The sequence below is a fragment of the Protobothrops mucrosquamatus genome, unplaced genomic scaffold (assembly GCF_001527695.2).
Source record: "Protobothrops mucrosquamatus isolate PMUCROS unplaced genomic scaffold, P.Mucros_1.0 scaffold768, whole genome shotgun sequence".
In the NCBI taxonomy this organism is placed as follows: domain Eukaryota; kingdom Metazoa; phylum Chordata; class Lepidosauria; order Squamata; family Viperidae; genus Protobothrops; species Protobothrops mucrosquamatus.
Genome location: NW_015387036.1, coordinates 189,384 through 203,296, shown reverse-complemented (window position 1 = coordinate 203,296; position 13,913 = coordinate 189,384). Strand labels below are relative to the sequence as shown.

At 44.2% G+C, this 13,913-nt stretch overlaps 1 protein-coding gene across 1 annotated transcript in view; it reads left to right on the top strand.

The window, feature by feature from the left end:
* The window catches only part of MEGF11 (multiple EGF like domains 11), a 179,440-nt gene that overhangs the window by 15,315 nt on the left and 150,212 nt on the right, over positions 1 to 13,913 (top strand). Inside the window, exon 4 of the mRNA XM_015818601.1 lies at positions 12,297 to 12,389. Within this exon, the coding sequence (XP_015674087.1) occupies positions 12,297 to 12,389 (93 nt within the window). The remainder of the gene's footprint in view (positions 1 to 12,296; positions 12,390 to 13,913) is intronic.

Genomic DNA, 13,913 nt, shown 5'->3' with positions numbered 1-13,913 from the left:
CGTCAAACCGGAGTGAGGTATTGAGTGAGGTGTCATAAGGTTCAGTCCTGGGTCTTCGACTCATCAACATTTTTATAAATGAGTTGCAGGAGGCGGATATGGGAATGTGCTTCAGATCTGCAGATGTCACACTATTAGGTGAGAACGTTAAAGCCCTCAGAGGCAGGAAATAACATTCAAATGATCTGACAGGTTAGAGATACAAGCTGAAAGAACAGAAGGAAATTCAGGAATGACAAAGGCAGTCCTCGACCTACGAACATAATTGAGCAGAATTACGGACATTTATTTATTTATTAAACTGTGATGCTACCAGTTCCCCTATAAGGGGACTCTGGTCAAAAGGCATGATCATTAAGCAGGTGCCTTGCCTGATTTTATGACCTTTTTTGCAGCGGTTGTTAAACAAATCCATTATGTCCAATGGGTGTTTTTTGCTGGAAACTAGAAGTGAATGGCGGTTTCTGGCAAACAAAATCTAGAAAATTGTGGTCACGTATCCGTGGGCCACTGCAAACAGGTCAGTTGCCAAACGCCCCAAATTCAATTAGATGGCCCACCTGGACGAAGGACATTGGAACTCTGAACTTTCAAACCGGGTTGTAAGTAGCTGTGGGGAGGTTTGTTGTAACTTTGAATGGTGGTTAAATGACCAGGCTGTAAGTCCAGGACTTCCTGTAAATGCAAAGTTTTCCACTTAGGAAACAAATCTCAGATGGGAGACACTTGTGAGAAAAGGAACTTAGAGTAGGTGTCAGCAGGGCTTTTTTTCAGCCGGAACGCGGCGGAACCGCGTTCCGGCACCTTTTTCCGGGCCGGCCGCACCGGAAATAGCCCCTCCCAAATTTTACTTGCATTCCTGTTCTCTAAAGGGGCGGTCCTAGGGTTTGATGAGGGCGTGGCCAGGTTTGAGTTCCGCCACCTTTTCTCCGAGAAAAAAAGCCCTGGGTGTCAGCCATGCAACATGGCTCAGAGGGAAAAAGCTAAATGTAATTTTAGGTTGCATGAAGAGAAGTCTGTCTTCTAAATTATAGGTAGTTGCTCCACTTCATTCTGGGTTGGTCTGTCTTTGCTACCAGTACACACCAGTGGTGTCCAGTGTGGCAGAAAAATTCAGACAAAGGGGATGTTTTAGAAAAGAACAGCAAGGAGGACCGCAGATTAGAAACAAACCCCCATGAACAAGTATGGATGATCTGAGATTGTTTATCTATGGGAGGATGGAATCCTACCAGGAAGAATGGTTGGGCAGTGTTCTTACTCACTCCATAAGCCTCAAACACTTCCACATTTGGTCACCCTGAATATCCATCCTCCCAGCTGCCAGGACCTGACTTGGAGCACTAATCCCAAGTGTTGCTCCAATTACTTCCTGCTCAGATGCCACCAGGCATCAACATGTCATCAAAGAGCTTTGCTCTTCCTTCGGTGGCCAAGACAACGTAGACTTATACAATCATAGGGTTGGAAGGGACCTTGGAGGTCTTCTAGTCCAATCCCCTGGCCAAGGCAGGAGACCTTATTGCATCTTGGACAAATGGCTGTCCAATCTTTTCTTGAAGACTTCCAGCGACGGAGCACCTACAAATTCAGGGAGGCAAGGTTTTTTTTGTCCATATCTATCTGAAGCTCCTACTCTTCTCTGGTCACGTTGAGGAAAACATTAGTCACACTGCAGCGGCCTCAACTCCATGAAGCCAGCAGCTAGGACTTCAGATGAGAACCTATTGACTGCCATCTTTTCCTTGCTATCTCCAAAGCTTTCCCCAAAATCAAGGCCATGCAAAGTCAGCTTTAGAACTCGGTAATTCCCTCCCTCTGTCCTTTCCATGTCTCCAACTCTTCCTTTATCTACAATGATTTCTCCTCTGGTTTCTCATATCCTCCGGTTTCTCCAGCTCACTCGCTGTTCTACAGTAAAATTCAAGTTTTCCCCAAACTCCCTTATTCTACATCACCAGCATTCTCAGTACAATACTAAAAATACCACCAACGGGCAAGTGTCATCTTTTTAAAAAAAAAAAATCAAAGAAAGCTGAAACCTCAAAAGATCTCAATGCTGCACAATTTAAGTGATTAAAGCTATGAGTTTTGCAGTTTCAAATTAGCCTTCAAAGAAAGGCAGGAGGCTGAATCTTGAGGGACAAAGAAAGGAATAGTTGCCTTCTAGCAGCCCTGACCCGGTCTGTCTCCCAGGACTGGCAATGCACTCATGTGCCTTAGCGTGACTGTAAGCAGCAGCAACATAGAAGGATGATGGTCTTCATCTCAACAAGGATAGCTAGTGATTTTACTGATGTGCTAAGTTTGAAGACAATGAAGCCAAATTGTGCAGTGGTGAGATATCATTATAGCGAATGCTTCACAGTTCTTTTGGGGTATGGTGTGTTATTGATGATCGGTTGATGGATAGTGCGGTGTGCAAAAGCTGAACAGCCGAGCAGCTTCCTCTATTCTGCCTCCTTTTGCTTCTGGTCTCTGGTCTCAGCTGTCCCCAAAGAATGAGCAGTAGGGATCAGCCTGCAAGTTCCCAAATATAACATGCTGGAGCCGTGGTGGCACAGTGGTTAGAACACAGTGTTGCAGGCTGACTCTGCCTACTGCCAGCAGTTTGATCTTGACAGGCTCAAGGTTGACTCGGCCTTCCACCTTTCTGAGGTTGGTAAAGCGAGAACCTAGATTTGTTGGGGGCAATAGACTGACATTTGCAAACTGCTCAGAGAGTGTTGTAAAGCACTGTGGAGTAGTATATAAGTCTAAATGCTATTGCTAGGTTAGGGTTGATCTCTGGGAAGGCCCAGATGACCCACGTTCAGGCTGTTTTCAGATCCTCTGCTCTCTGTGTGTTCAGGTTGTTTTCTTTTCCCAAGGAGCTTCATTGCTAGTCTGCCGGTGTGAGGAACAGCATTTACAATGTTGGATCGATAAGGCCATGCAAAGTGAAAAGGACATGGTGGAAAACAAAAAGCATCCTTAAAATTAAACGTGTCCCCCTCTTTTTTGCTGTCTCTTTCCATGCCTTTCAAGAACGAGAGATTTGTTTTGGCCTTTTTAAAAATGCTGGCCAACTGGATAGACCTTCTTGAAGGAAGAGAAGAAAACACATTTAAGCCCTCGGTAAAAACTGACCTTTGTAAAGGACTCAAAGTGCTGTGGTCAACTCTTGGGATAGCATCTTTTCGATGGGGTGCCATTGTTCTGTCCTCCAGCTGTGCCGCTTTCTGACCGGCCCTCTTGCTTGTCCATTTTCTCTGCCATAAAAGAAGCCGACCATCAGGGACCCTAAGAAAAGAGAATCAATTCCCCCCATAGGTTCTCTCGCCGAGTGGAACGAGCAAATGCTCCGAGCACTTTCCTCCTTTCCTTTCTCTTTCCTTTCTCTTTCCTGCCCTGCCTCCCCATCCTGCAGGTTGAATCGATAGCTCAACCAGGGGGTGGAAATGCCTTTCAAGCATTCTGATAAATAAAAGCCAACGACTGCCGCACTGGCTCATTGGCCACAACCTAATTAAAGTCCCAGATGTTAATTGAGTCTTTTGGAGCTTGGCTGGTTTTAACGGTTGCAAAGAAGCGAGCTGGATCGCTCTTGCGATTCCCTTTCCAGAGTACAAAAGGTTTGTTTCCCTGCTAAATAATCTGTCGTTAATCAGGATTGGCCAGGAGATGCATTTTGCACTGTCCTGACCCCCACCCCCACCCCACCCCCGACTGAAGAATCCCGGTTGATTTCTGGGACCAGTTGAAAAAGTACTGGTTGCAATTTTTTAACCCTGGAGAACGCTTAGACCTGGGGTATAATCAGTGATGGGATTCAAATAGGTGAACAACCGGTTCTCTGTGTGGATGCCACTTCCGGAAGTCCATTCTGGGCCTGGGCAACAAAAAATTAGCTACTGGTTCTGCCGAACTGGTGCGAACTGGCTGAATCCCACCACTGGGTATAACAGAACAACACAGTTGGAAGGGACCTTGGAGGCTTTTAGTTCAAGATCGAACTCCTGGCTGTTAGGCAGAGTCAGCCTGCAATACTGCATTCTAACTTTGGACCAATCACCAGGAGGTTGTGAGTTCTAGTCCCACCTTAGGCATGAAAGCCAGCTGGGTGACTTTCAGCCGGTGATTCCCTCTCAGCACATCCCACCTAACAGGATTGTTGTTGTGGGGAAAATAGGAAGAGGAAGGAGCACTAGGTATGTTCACCATCTTGAGTTATTTATGAAAATAATAAATCCAGGATAAAAAAAAATCTAATAAATAAACAAATTGTGCTTGGGTACCTCTCTATCCTTCCTACATAATTGTTTTTATCTCTTTTTTTCTTTGAAGAAGTGATTTTGGTTTGATGTATTTTTTCATGGTCACTTTTAATTTGCTTTGTTATTCCCTTTCCCTTTTCCCCTTTAGGTTAGTTTGCAGTTTAATGTTTGACTTTGAAATGTAATGAAGATATTTTAAAAAAAGGAGTGCTGCAGCCGCCAGTACCAAGAATTGTTTGCTGTTTTTATAATACGTCCAGCAGAATTTTATAATACGGGCAACTCGGTTGCCAGATCTATAAGAGAACACCCAGAGAGAGGTCTGGTTGGGTGTTATAATGGTTCATATGATAATAGCCCACTCTACTTTGGCACAATCTCACTTCATTCCACTTATCACTGTTTAAATCAAGCCTGTGCCAGATTATTAAATGGTCCTCGTGCTATTCCAATGATTCATTACAGCCAGGAGAACCCCTTGGCACAGGCTTGCAAGAGTTTCATTGGGGGCGGTGGGTTTAAAAATAGTTTTCCCTGGAGGTTTCTGTCAGCTACAACTTCTCCGGCTCTGCAGTGCTCTATTTTAAACAGCAGTTGCTTAGCCTTGCATCTCAAATGCCATCCCTGTATTCCGAACAGGTTGTTGGCCATCAGCCTGCCTAAAGAGAGTTTGTTGAAGTTTTCAACTCCCAGAATTCCTTGCCAATCTGGCCAGAAGCTGGGTTTCTGGGAATTGCAGTCCCCGCAGATCTGGGAGAGATTACAGGGAGGCTGGGAAAGAAAATGGGAATGGTCAAAAGATAGAAAAGAAGAAGTCCATTGACTGCTTATTTCTTAAACAGCAACTTAGCTCAGGTGGTTAGAACCCTGGGGTAAAATATATATTTTACGTCATTCAAAGAGAGTCCATCTTAAGGAACTATTAAGGCAGTGATGGCGAAACTTTTAGAGACCAAGTGCCCAAACTGCAACCCAAAACCCACTTATTTATTGCAAAGTGCCAGGGCTGCATCAGCATTGTGGTGCCCTCAGGGGGGACGTGGGGGGCGTGGCCCACTGGGTGGGCATGGCTGCAGTGGTCACAGCAGACTGGGTGAGCATGGCCAGGGCCAGTCCCTGGCCTTCTCAAGGGCATTCCTGGGAGGCCACCGCTGCTTGCTTGCTCACTTCCTGCCCTGTCGTTTCCAAACGCCATGTGCCCGCTACTCTGGTGAACTCTGCTGGTTCAACGGCACGCGTGCCCACAGAGAGGGCTCTGAGTGCCGCTTCTGGCACGCGTGCCATAGGTTCGCCACCACTGTATTAGGGGATGTAGGAATAACCTTGAGGAACAGGAAGAAGAGCCACAACCAAAGCAGTGGTCAGGTAAACAAAAATATCTGAGTATGAATATAATTGCAGAAAGCATCTCAGGTAGGAGCTGCAAGAGAAAGAGGGGTGGAGTCAAAAGAGGGATTAGCCTAGAATCCCTATGTAGCCAGAAGTGAGCTAATCCCAACCCTCTTATCTAACTCCAAGCAGGTGCTAACCAAGTTACTTGAGAAGATTCCCCCTCATAGGCATGCTTTGCAATGAATCAGTTGATGATCAGTTAATTTGCAATTAATTGCAAGATTAATGTCAGCCCTTCAAGCTAAACCGTACTGGGAAACCAGAGTTACAAATGCTAATACTAATTTTATTACTATTAAAGTAACAAGTCTGAATGCACTTCCCCCCTCTGCTCCTATATCTTTGTGAGAACTAGGGAGATCATATCTCTCATATTACATTTCTGCCCCTTTCATATGACTTGGTAGCGGCTTTTCTTCCTGTTCCTCCGGGCAATGCCTATTGCCAATACAAGAACTCATAATAAACGAGTTTCCAATTTTCCAAGATTCTGTATTTATCCCGGATGAACATTACAGACACTGTACAGGAGGCTGTGTTGTTGTTGTGGCTTCCTTATTCATGCCCAGCTGCTTGAGGCTTGGCAGCTGCTAGATTTGGAGACGGGTGGCAGACATTAAGTTTCTATAATGTGGGGAAATGATCCCCCTGAGTTACAGAATCCGTGGGTTAAGTAGGCTGGATCTGCAATGGTGTCTTCAGGCCCAAATAGCACAGCTTGAAAACACACAAGTTAGGAGGGAGATTTGGAGGTGAAGCTGAAAAGATTACTTTTACATGTTTGTAGCAAGTCAGAAGGGATAGTGATACAGCTGTGTCACAGACTGAATTCTATCAATGTAACCTCTGGGACTTTGTTCAATCAAAGGTTTTATAGTTTAATGTGTGTGGTGGAATGTGGTCTGGCTTCCCAGGAGAGAGGGGCTATGTTCCAGAGGACCAAGTTAGATTGGTTGGTTGGGAGGAAGAGCGTTAAGGCAGCTCCTCCCTAGAGATTCTCAGAGTATGTCTTTCATGTTGCAAGTACGTAGTTTCTTTAATTTGGCAAGATTCTGTGAGGAGGTGAGGAACAATAAAGGAAGCTGCTCCTTTATTGTTTCCTCACCTCCTCACAGAATCTTGCTAAATTAAAGAAACTACGTACTTGCAACATGAAAGACATACTCTGAGAATCTCAAAATAATCATTAAAAATGGGACCTTCATTATCAAGCAACCCTGAGCGTGATGGGCAATATCTGGATGGAGAAATTCATGGGTCACGACGTCCTGTGCTGATTCAGCTGATATTTGAACTTCATTACTCAGTTCTGAGAGATTTGTAATTCCTTTCTGAGAAGACTAATGGCAGTCTGGAGTTGTGGGGTTGGTAAGTTGGCCGTCTACTAGCGCATAGTAAAAGCTGGGAATAATACAGGGAAATATTGCAGCATTAACATTATTGATTTAGTAAGATTGATTGAGCCTCTGTGGTTTTTGCCCTGGTTTTTGCCTGGATGCTGAAGAGGAAAAATGTTGTTTTTAATAAGAATGCTTTGCAAAGCTCCTCCTCCTCCTCCGGTGACAGGCAGAACTGCCTACAAATATTCCCATCAGGTTTCTACATCTCACATCCATTTTTGCAGAATAGTGGCCATGCACACAATTCTTCTCTGTGTGTGATGGAGGCTAGTGGATCTTTTAGAAGATCTGTTACATCTCTGAGGTCAGGAACCCAACAAGAGCTCAGGTTTCAATTAGCTACAATCCCCCCCCCATGCTGGCAAAGTCCTTAAGCATCTCCCATGGCACCTTCAGAGTTTTTGGTGTAGGTCTTCTGTTAACAGAATAACAGAGTTTGAAGGGACTGATAAAAGTTGTTGGATGAGAAGCAAAACATTTTTTTTTCTTTTTCCTCAAGGAAAAAAACTGTCCAGCTGCTGCTTGAAAAAGCACCTTTGGTACAATTATAACCTGGATGACTGAGATTCTCCACAGACATGCTAATACTACTTTTAATAGAGGGTTAAGCAATGGAATCTTATAATTTTGAATGTCCTTCCCCTCTTCCCCCCTTTAGCTTCATGAGAACCAGAGGATCTTGCCTTACTGCTTTCTCAGATTACAGATCTGGCCCAGACTCAAATTTCTTTTATTCGGCTGGTGTCTTACTTGTCGCTCTTCCTTCTGTTCCTCAAGGTTATTCCTTCTAGCCATTACAGTAAAGCCTTTAAGGTCTTGACCTGGCACTAGATACATTCATCCAGGAAACTGTCCAAGGTAGGGCCACTCCAGTTTCCCAGCCCAATCTACGCACAGTTGCTGCTGTTGTGATAAAATAAAGGGACAAACCCCCCCCCCCCCAAGATCTAAGCTGTCTCAAACTTTCATGAGGAGAGATAGAATGGAAATATAAATAAGAAAACTGAGCGATGTATCACTTTGGAGCAAAAAAGAAACACCACCCTCCCATGGGGGAAAAAAAAATCTGCCAGCATTTGGAATGGATTCCAGCTCTCATTACAGTCAACATCGGAAGCCCTTTAAAATCCTATCAGCCATCTGCACCATCTCAGCCTCCTGCAGTTGGATGGACTCCTGAAGCATTGGACAATCACTCTTGGAATTCCCAGTGAGCCCTGCCAGCTGAGGACGCTGGAAATTATAGCCCACTGTGCATGGAAGCTGCTAATTTGCAGAAGGTGTACCAAGCATATGCTTAATAGCTAATTTCTATCCTCGTAATAAGCAGCAGTTAATAATAATTACGGTTGGCTGTCCTCCGTTTAGAGACTTCCATGCAATCCTGCAGAACCAGCTTTATTTTAAGTAGCTGCTTTAATGGTCTTTGGGGCTGGAAAGACTCTGATGGGCTGCGAGGGGCCGTGGTAGAAAGGGTGGAACCATATTAGAACATCAGCATAATAGAGCTGGAAGGGACCTTGAGATCTTCTAGTCCAACCCCCTGGTCGAGCAGGAGATCCTATATAGGTAGTCCACAATTGAGCCCAACTTTTCTCTTGGTAAGCGAGATGGTTGCTAAGTGAATTTTGCGCCATTTTACGACCTTTCTTGCCACCGTTATTAAATGAATCACTGGAGTTGATCAGTTAGTAACCTGGTTGTTAAGTGAACCTGGCTTTCCCATTGACTTTGATTGTCAGAAGGTGATCACATGACCCTGGGATGCTGCAACTGTCGTAAATAGGAGTCAGTTGCCGAGCATCCGAATTTTGATCATAATGATCATGGGGATGCTGCAGTTGTCATAAGTGTGAAAATGGTCATAAATCACTTTTTTTCCAGTGGAGTTGTAACTTTGATCAGTCACTAAATCAGGGGTTCCCAACCAGGGGTGCTTGTACCCCCTGGGGGTGCGAGACGATATTCCAGGGCGTGCAAAAACCTGGGTTTTCAAAATTATAGTGAATATGCATAATTCATTGCCGTTGTTTTGAACTTTTGTAAGGGGTGCGAGAATATATCAGAAGCGTTCTAGGGGTGCGGGATATAGAAAAGGTTGGGAACCCGTTGCACTAAATGGACTATTTTAAGTCAAGGATTACCTGGACCATTTTGGACAAACAGATGTCCCACCCTAAGAATTTCTAGGATGATTTTTTTCAGTAGTCATACATTAGATTAGTTATGTAGCCTCGCCTAGTTAGGATTAGTAGTCATACACTGGATTAATTCCAGTAGAGTCTTCCCCTAGGAGAATGTCTGTTTGCACTTATAGCAGAGGGAACAAAAAATAAGCATTGAAGGACCCCATTCCTTGATATATCCTCCGCCTCCTTTAAATTCCACATGGAGGAACGAGGGGCCACATGGCCTTGAATGCAGCCCAACATCCCTGGGAAAAGCATCTGGTCCCCACTTGGCATTTTGGCAGCAGTTTGATGTAAGCCCTTTTATTACCCAGCTCCAACCAATTCCTTGTGCCAAGGATGCTAATAATATACTAATCAGCGAGGTTCTGGATTGTTCAGGAGACGCGATCCCATGCGTGGTGAGTGAGGAGCGAGCGGGGAGCCAAGAGGGAGGAACGCCGAAGCGTTCTCCCAAGGGCCGTTTTGCTAGGCAACGCCACAGCCTTTTGCTTGCAGGTGGGAGAGAGTTTTATTTACTCCTCCGGGGTGGGGGGGATGGTGGAGGGCCTACAGAACCGGGCAGGGGCCGAGAGTAAAGAAAGATGGGCCTTTATTTTTGGTTGAGCCCTTTCGATGCGAGTAATTTTTATGGTTCCATTAACTGGTGAGATCGTTTGCGAAAGAACATTAGGAGAAGCGCCTTGGGGAGCCGTGTATCCTATTATATGGAATGCTAATAGAATGAAAAATTAATTAAAGGGAAGCTTACAGCAGGACAGGCACTCTTCCTTGCCTCTCCCTCCCTTCGTGGATGGACCTAGAAATGTGTGCTAACAGAAAAATTGACCTGGAATGGAATTGCTGATATTGACAATTTTACGGACAAGCTAGAGCTGATCTATCAAGCCTCCAACTGCTACATTTAATCAGTTGAATAGGGAAGGTGTCCTTTTAGTCGTCTCTTGTTCTGTAGCTCATTCTCTTCCAGAAAAATGGGGAAAAAACTCTTTTACTGATAGGGAGATTGAGGTCAATTGAACAGTGTAATTAATCCAACCAAGGTCATCGCACAGAGGTATAACTTCTTGGAAATTTAAGTTCGGATTTATCTTTCTCCTGCTTCACATCTGGATATGCATTAACATTGATATATTTCTTTTATTTTCACAACCCTTGAGTCCCTGCAAGAGATCTTTAGGAACCTTCTCAAATGCTCAGGGGTAGAAAAGCAGTAATTAAATACTCAAAAGAGTTACAGACAACAGGGGATTCGACAGCAGAATTCAAGCTGCTGTTATCTGGCATATTCTAGCCATTAAATGTACACATGGGATAACTGTGTTTTCTCACTTATTTGAATTTGCATTTCCTCCGTCTTCCATTAGGAAAGGGGGAAGGGAACACCAAAGAAATGAATATTTTGTCTGCCTTTGCAAATTTGGCCCTCAACAATTGTCTGCTATCCAATTTACCACTACAATTTTCTTTCTTGTCTGGTCATCAAAGCAGACATGAAAAGAGTAACTTTTTCAAACCAAAATAGCAGTTTATTCAGATTGGGCTCCTGATAGATGAATGTAGAATATAGAATAAAAGTTTTGGAAGGGACCTTGGAGGTCTACTAGTCCAAGCCCCTGCTCAGGCAGGAGATCATGCTGGACAAATGGCTGTCCAATCTTTTCTTGGAAGACCTCTAGTGATGGACCACCCACAACTTCTCCGATTTAATTATTCTTACTATCAGGAAATTTCTCCTTAATTCTAGCTTGGGTCTCTCTTTGATAAGTTTCTATCCATTGCTTCTTGCCCTGCCCTCAGTTTTTTGGAGAATAGGCCAACTATCTCTGTTTTAATGACAGCCCTTCAAATATTGAAAGATGCTAGCTACCATGTCACCCCTAGTCCTTCTTTTGGTTAGACTAGACCAGGGGTAGGCAACCTTGGCTCTTTTATGACTCATGGACTTCAACTCCCAGAATTCCTGAGTCAGCATTCCTGAGTTGAAGTCCATGAGTCATAAAAGAGTTGAGTTGCCTACCCTTGGACTAGACATTCTGAGTTCCCGCAACCGTTCTTCGTATATTTTAGCCTCCAGTCCCCTAATCACGTTTGTTGCTCTTTTCTGCAGTCTTTCCAGAGTCTCAACATCTTTTTTCTATTGTGGCGACCAAAATTGGATGCAGTATTCCAAGTGTGGTCTTAACCAAGGTTTTGTAAAGCGGTACTAATACTTCACGTGATCTTGATTTCATTCCTCTGTTGATGCAGCCCAGAACTGCATCCGTCTTAAGTGCATAAGCTTTAATCCTTCCTCCATAATCATCAAAGACCAGCCCTCCTAAAATTTGAATTGGAAGCTCTGGGACCATGAATCTAGAGGGAGATTGCAGGAAAAGACCAAGGATTTACTTCCTCTGTCCCCATCAGAACAAAACTTCCCGTCTTTCTGATGCTGTTTTCGGAAGCCGTTCTTGCAACTTGCTAATTCTGTGGGTTGTGCTTGACTTAGCTTGGCTGGGAGGCAGTCATCAATCAAAGCAGCATAGATTTTTTTTAAGCTGGGTTTTTAATGATTTTTATTGTATATGAATATTTGTAGGCTGCCCAGAGCCCGAGGAGAAGTGGGTGGCATATAAATTTTTCAAATGAACAACCATCTTTCTGATTCTGCACAGCTTTCTCTTTGATTTCACCACTGGGCTTATATTAGCGACATGCTATACCAAGCGTTTCTCAACCTTGGCAACTTTAAGAGGGATGGACTTCAACTTCCAGAATTCCACAGCCTGGGAGTTGAAGTCCATCCCTCTTAAAGTTGCCAAGGTTGAGAAACACTGTGCTAAACTGTAATGGGGCAACCTTAAGTTCAACCGTGTTGTACCTGTACAAGCTCGCAATTTCCTTCCAGGTACAATTCAAGGAGCTAGTTATTGCTCTTAATGCCCCCCATGGTAGGGCATTAAAAAGATAGCCAACAAGGTTGCTGGAAATTTTAATTTAAATTTTAGCATACACATATTATGCCAGCTTTTCTGGCCTGTGACACTGAGGTAATGCGTATCTCTTTCTCTTCCTAGCTCTCTGCACTGAAGAATGTGTCCACGGCCGGTGTGTGTCTCCTGACACTTGCCACTGCGAACCAGGATGGGGAGGGCCAGACTGCTCCAGCGGTAAGTCGAAGAGCAAAGTTGCCTCGGTATCCCATAATTAAGAAATAACCTGCCTTCTGCAACAGTGTGGCTTATGCTTGAAACAGGGGAAGAGCTGTCTTCGAAGTGGACGCCCTCCGTGATAAATCCCTTCCTTAAAATGCCGGGTTTCTATTTTGAGATAAGGATCGTTCCAAGAAAGCCGTGGTTCTCTTACGGTTTTATTCTTAGATACTTTTCTGCAAAGTCGTTTTTTAAAAATGTCATCCCTCTGCTATTAGTCATTCATTGTTCGGCGTCCAAGCCGCTTCGCTCGCGGCTGCAGAGAAAGAGCCTGGCACTCTCTGTGCTCGGGATCCATTCTGCTTTCTAGGTGGGAGGTGGAATTCTTCCTGCAAACAGAAAACTGGTGCTTGTTATGATTGCTAAATGCAACGTGGCTGGACAAAGAGGTTACAGGGGCTCATTAGCTCGTATCTGTGCCAAGATCCTGGGCGAAGCACACAGAGACACTTATTCTTCTCCTCTCCCTGTCAGCCTGAATTATCCCTTTTTCCAGTAACTCTCTCACAAACTTCTAAAACACCTTTTACCTGGGCTGAATCCAATTCTGTGACCGCCTCGGTGAAGCACTGACCTATTTAAGGTCTCTCAACTGTGCAGGAGCTATTTTGAAGTTTCACTTCTTGTGCTATATGGCCTTATTTTTCCGGGGGGGGGGGAAGGTTTGTGTCTATGTGTGTATTTGTAAAATTGTCTGATTCACCGCCAGCCATTTGGAAATAATCAGGGTTGTCCGCTGCATTCAAATCCTTCTTTTTGCAAAAGCCCTAATTCTGTAACGCCTTCTTAATTGGCAAGTGAGTTGTACATTTGGTGGCTCTCTGACTTTATTTTATTTTTATTTTTTTTGCTAAAGCAGAAGTCTAGTGCAGCACCCACAATCAACAGTGGTGCGTTATGCAAACCGCGACGGTGTATCTGTCACTGTTATAATGAGACAAAGCTTGTTAACTCTGCTAGAACAGCCTGGTTCCAAAGAAAGGAAAAGAAAAGAGTTATTAATTCACTACCTCCTATTTGCACTATTGATCAGAAATTTTTGACAAGCACCTCCAACAAGGATGAGGATAATAGAATGATACTTCTGGGACGTTCTCCCCAGATGCTGCTCTGACCTTTTGTGGTGGTGCCCTTGGTTCAGGTTCAGCTGGAGAGGTTGGCTGAAGTCATGGCTGCAGTTCAATGTGACACATCTCCTCTCCACGTCCAGTGTGGTTGTGCAGATGGGCTTAAGATAGAGGAGGCAGGAAAGAGAATCGCAAGTGGAGGCTCTTTCTGGGAGAATCCAAAATGGCAGTAAGGAAGAAAGAAAAAAGGACACATTTCTTACAGAATACGGAATACAGTAGTACTATGGTACTCACCATTAATTGGTTCCAGGAGGCACGATGAATACCAAAAATGATGCATACCAAGCAAATTTTTCCCTTAAGGAACAATGTACAGGTAGTCCTCGACTTACAACAGTTCATTTAGTGACTG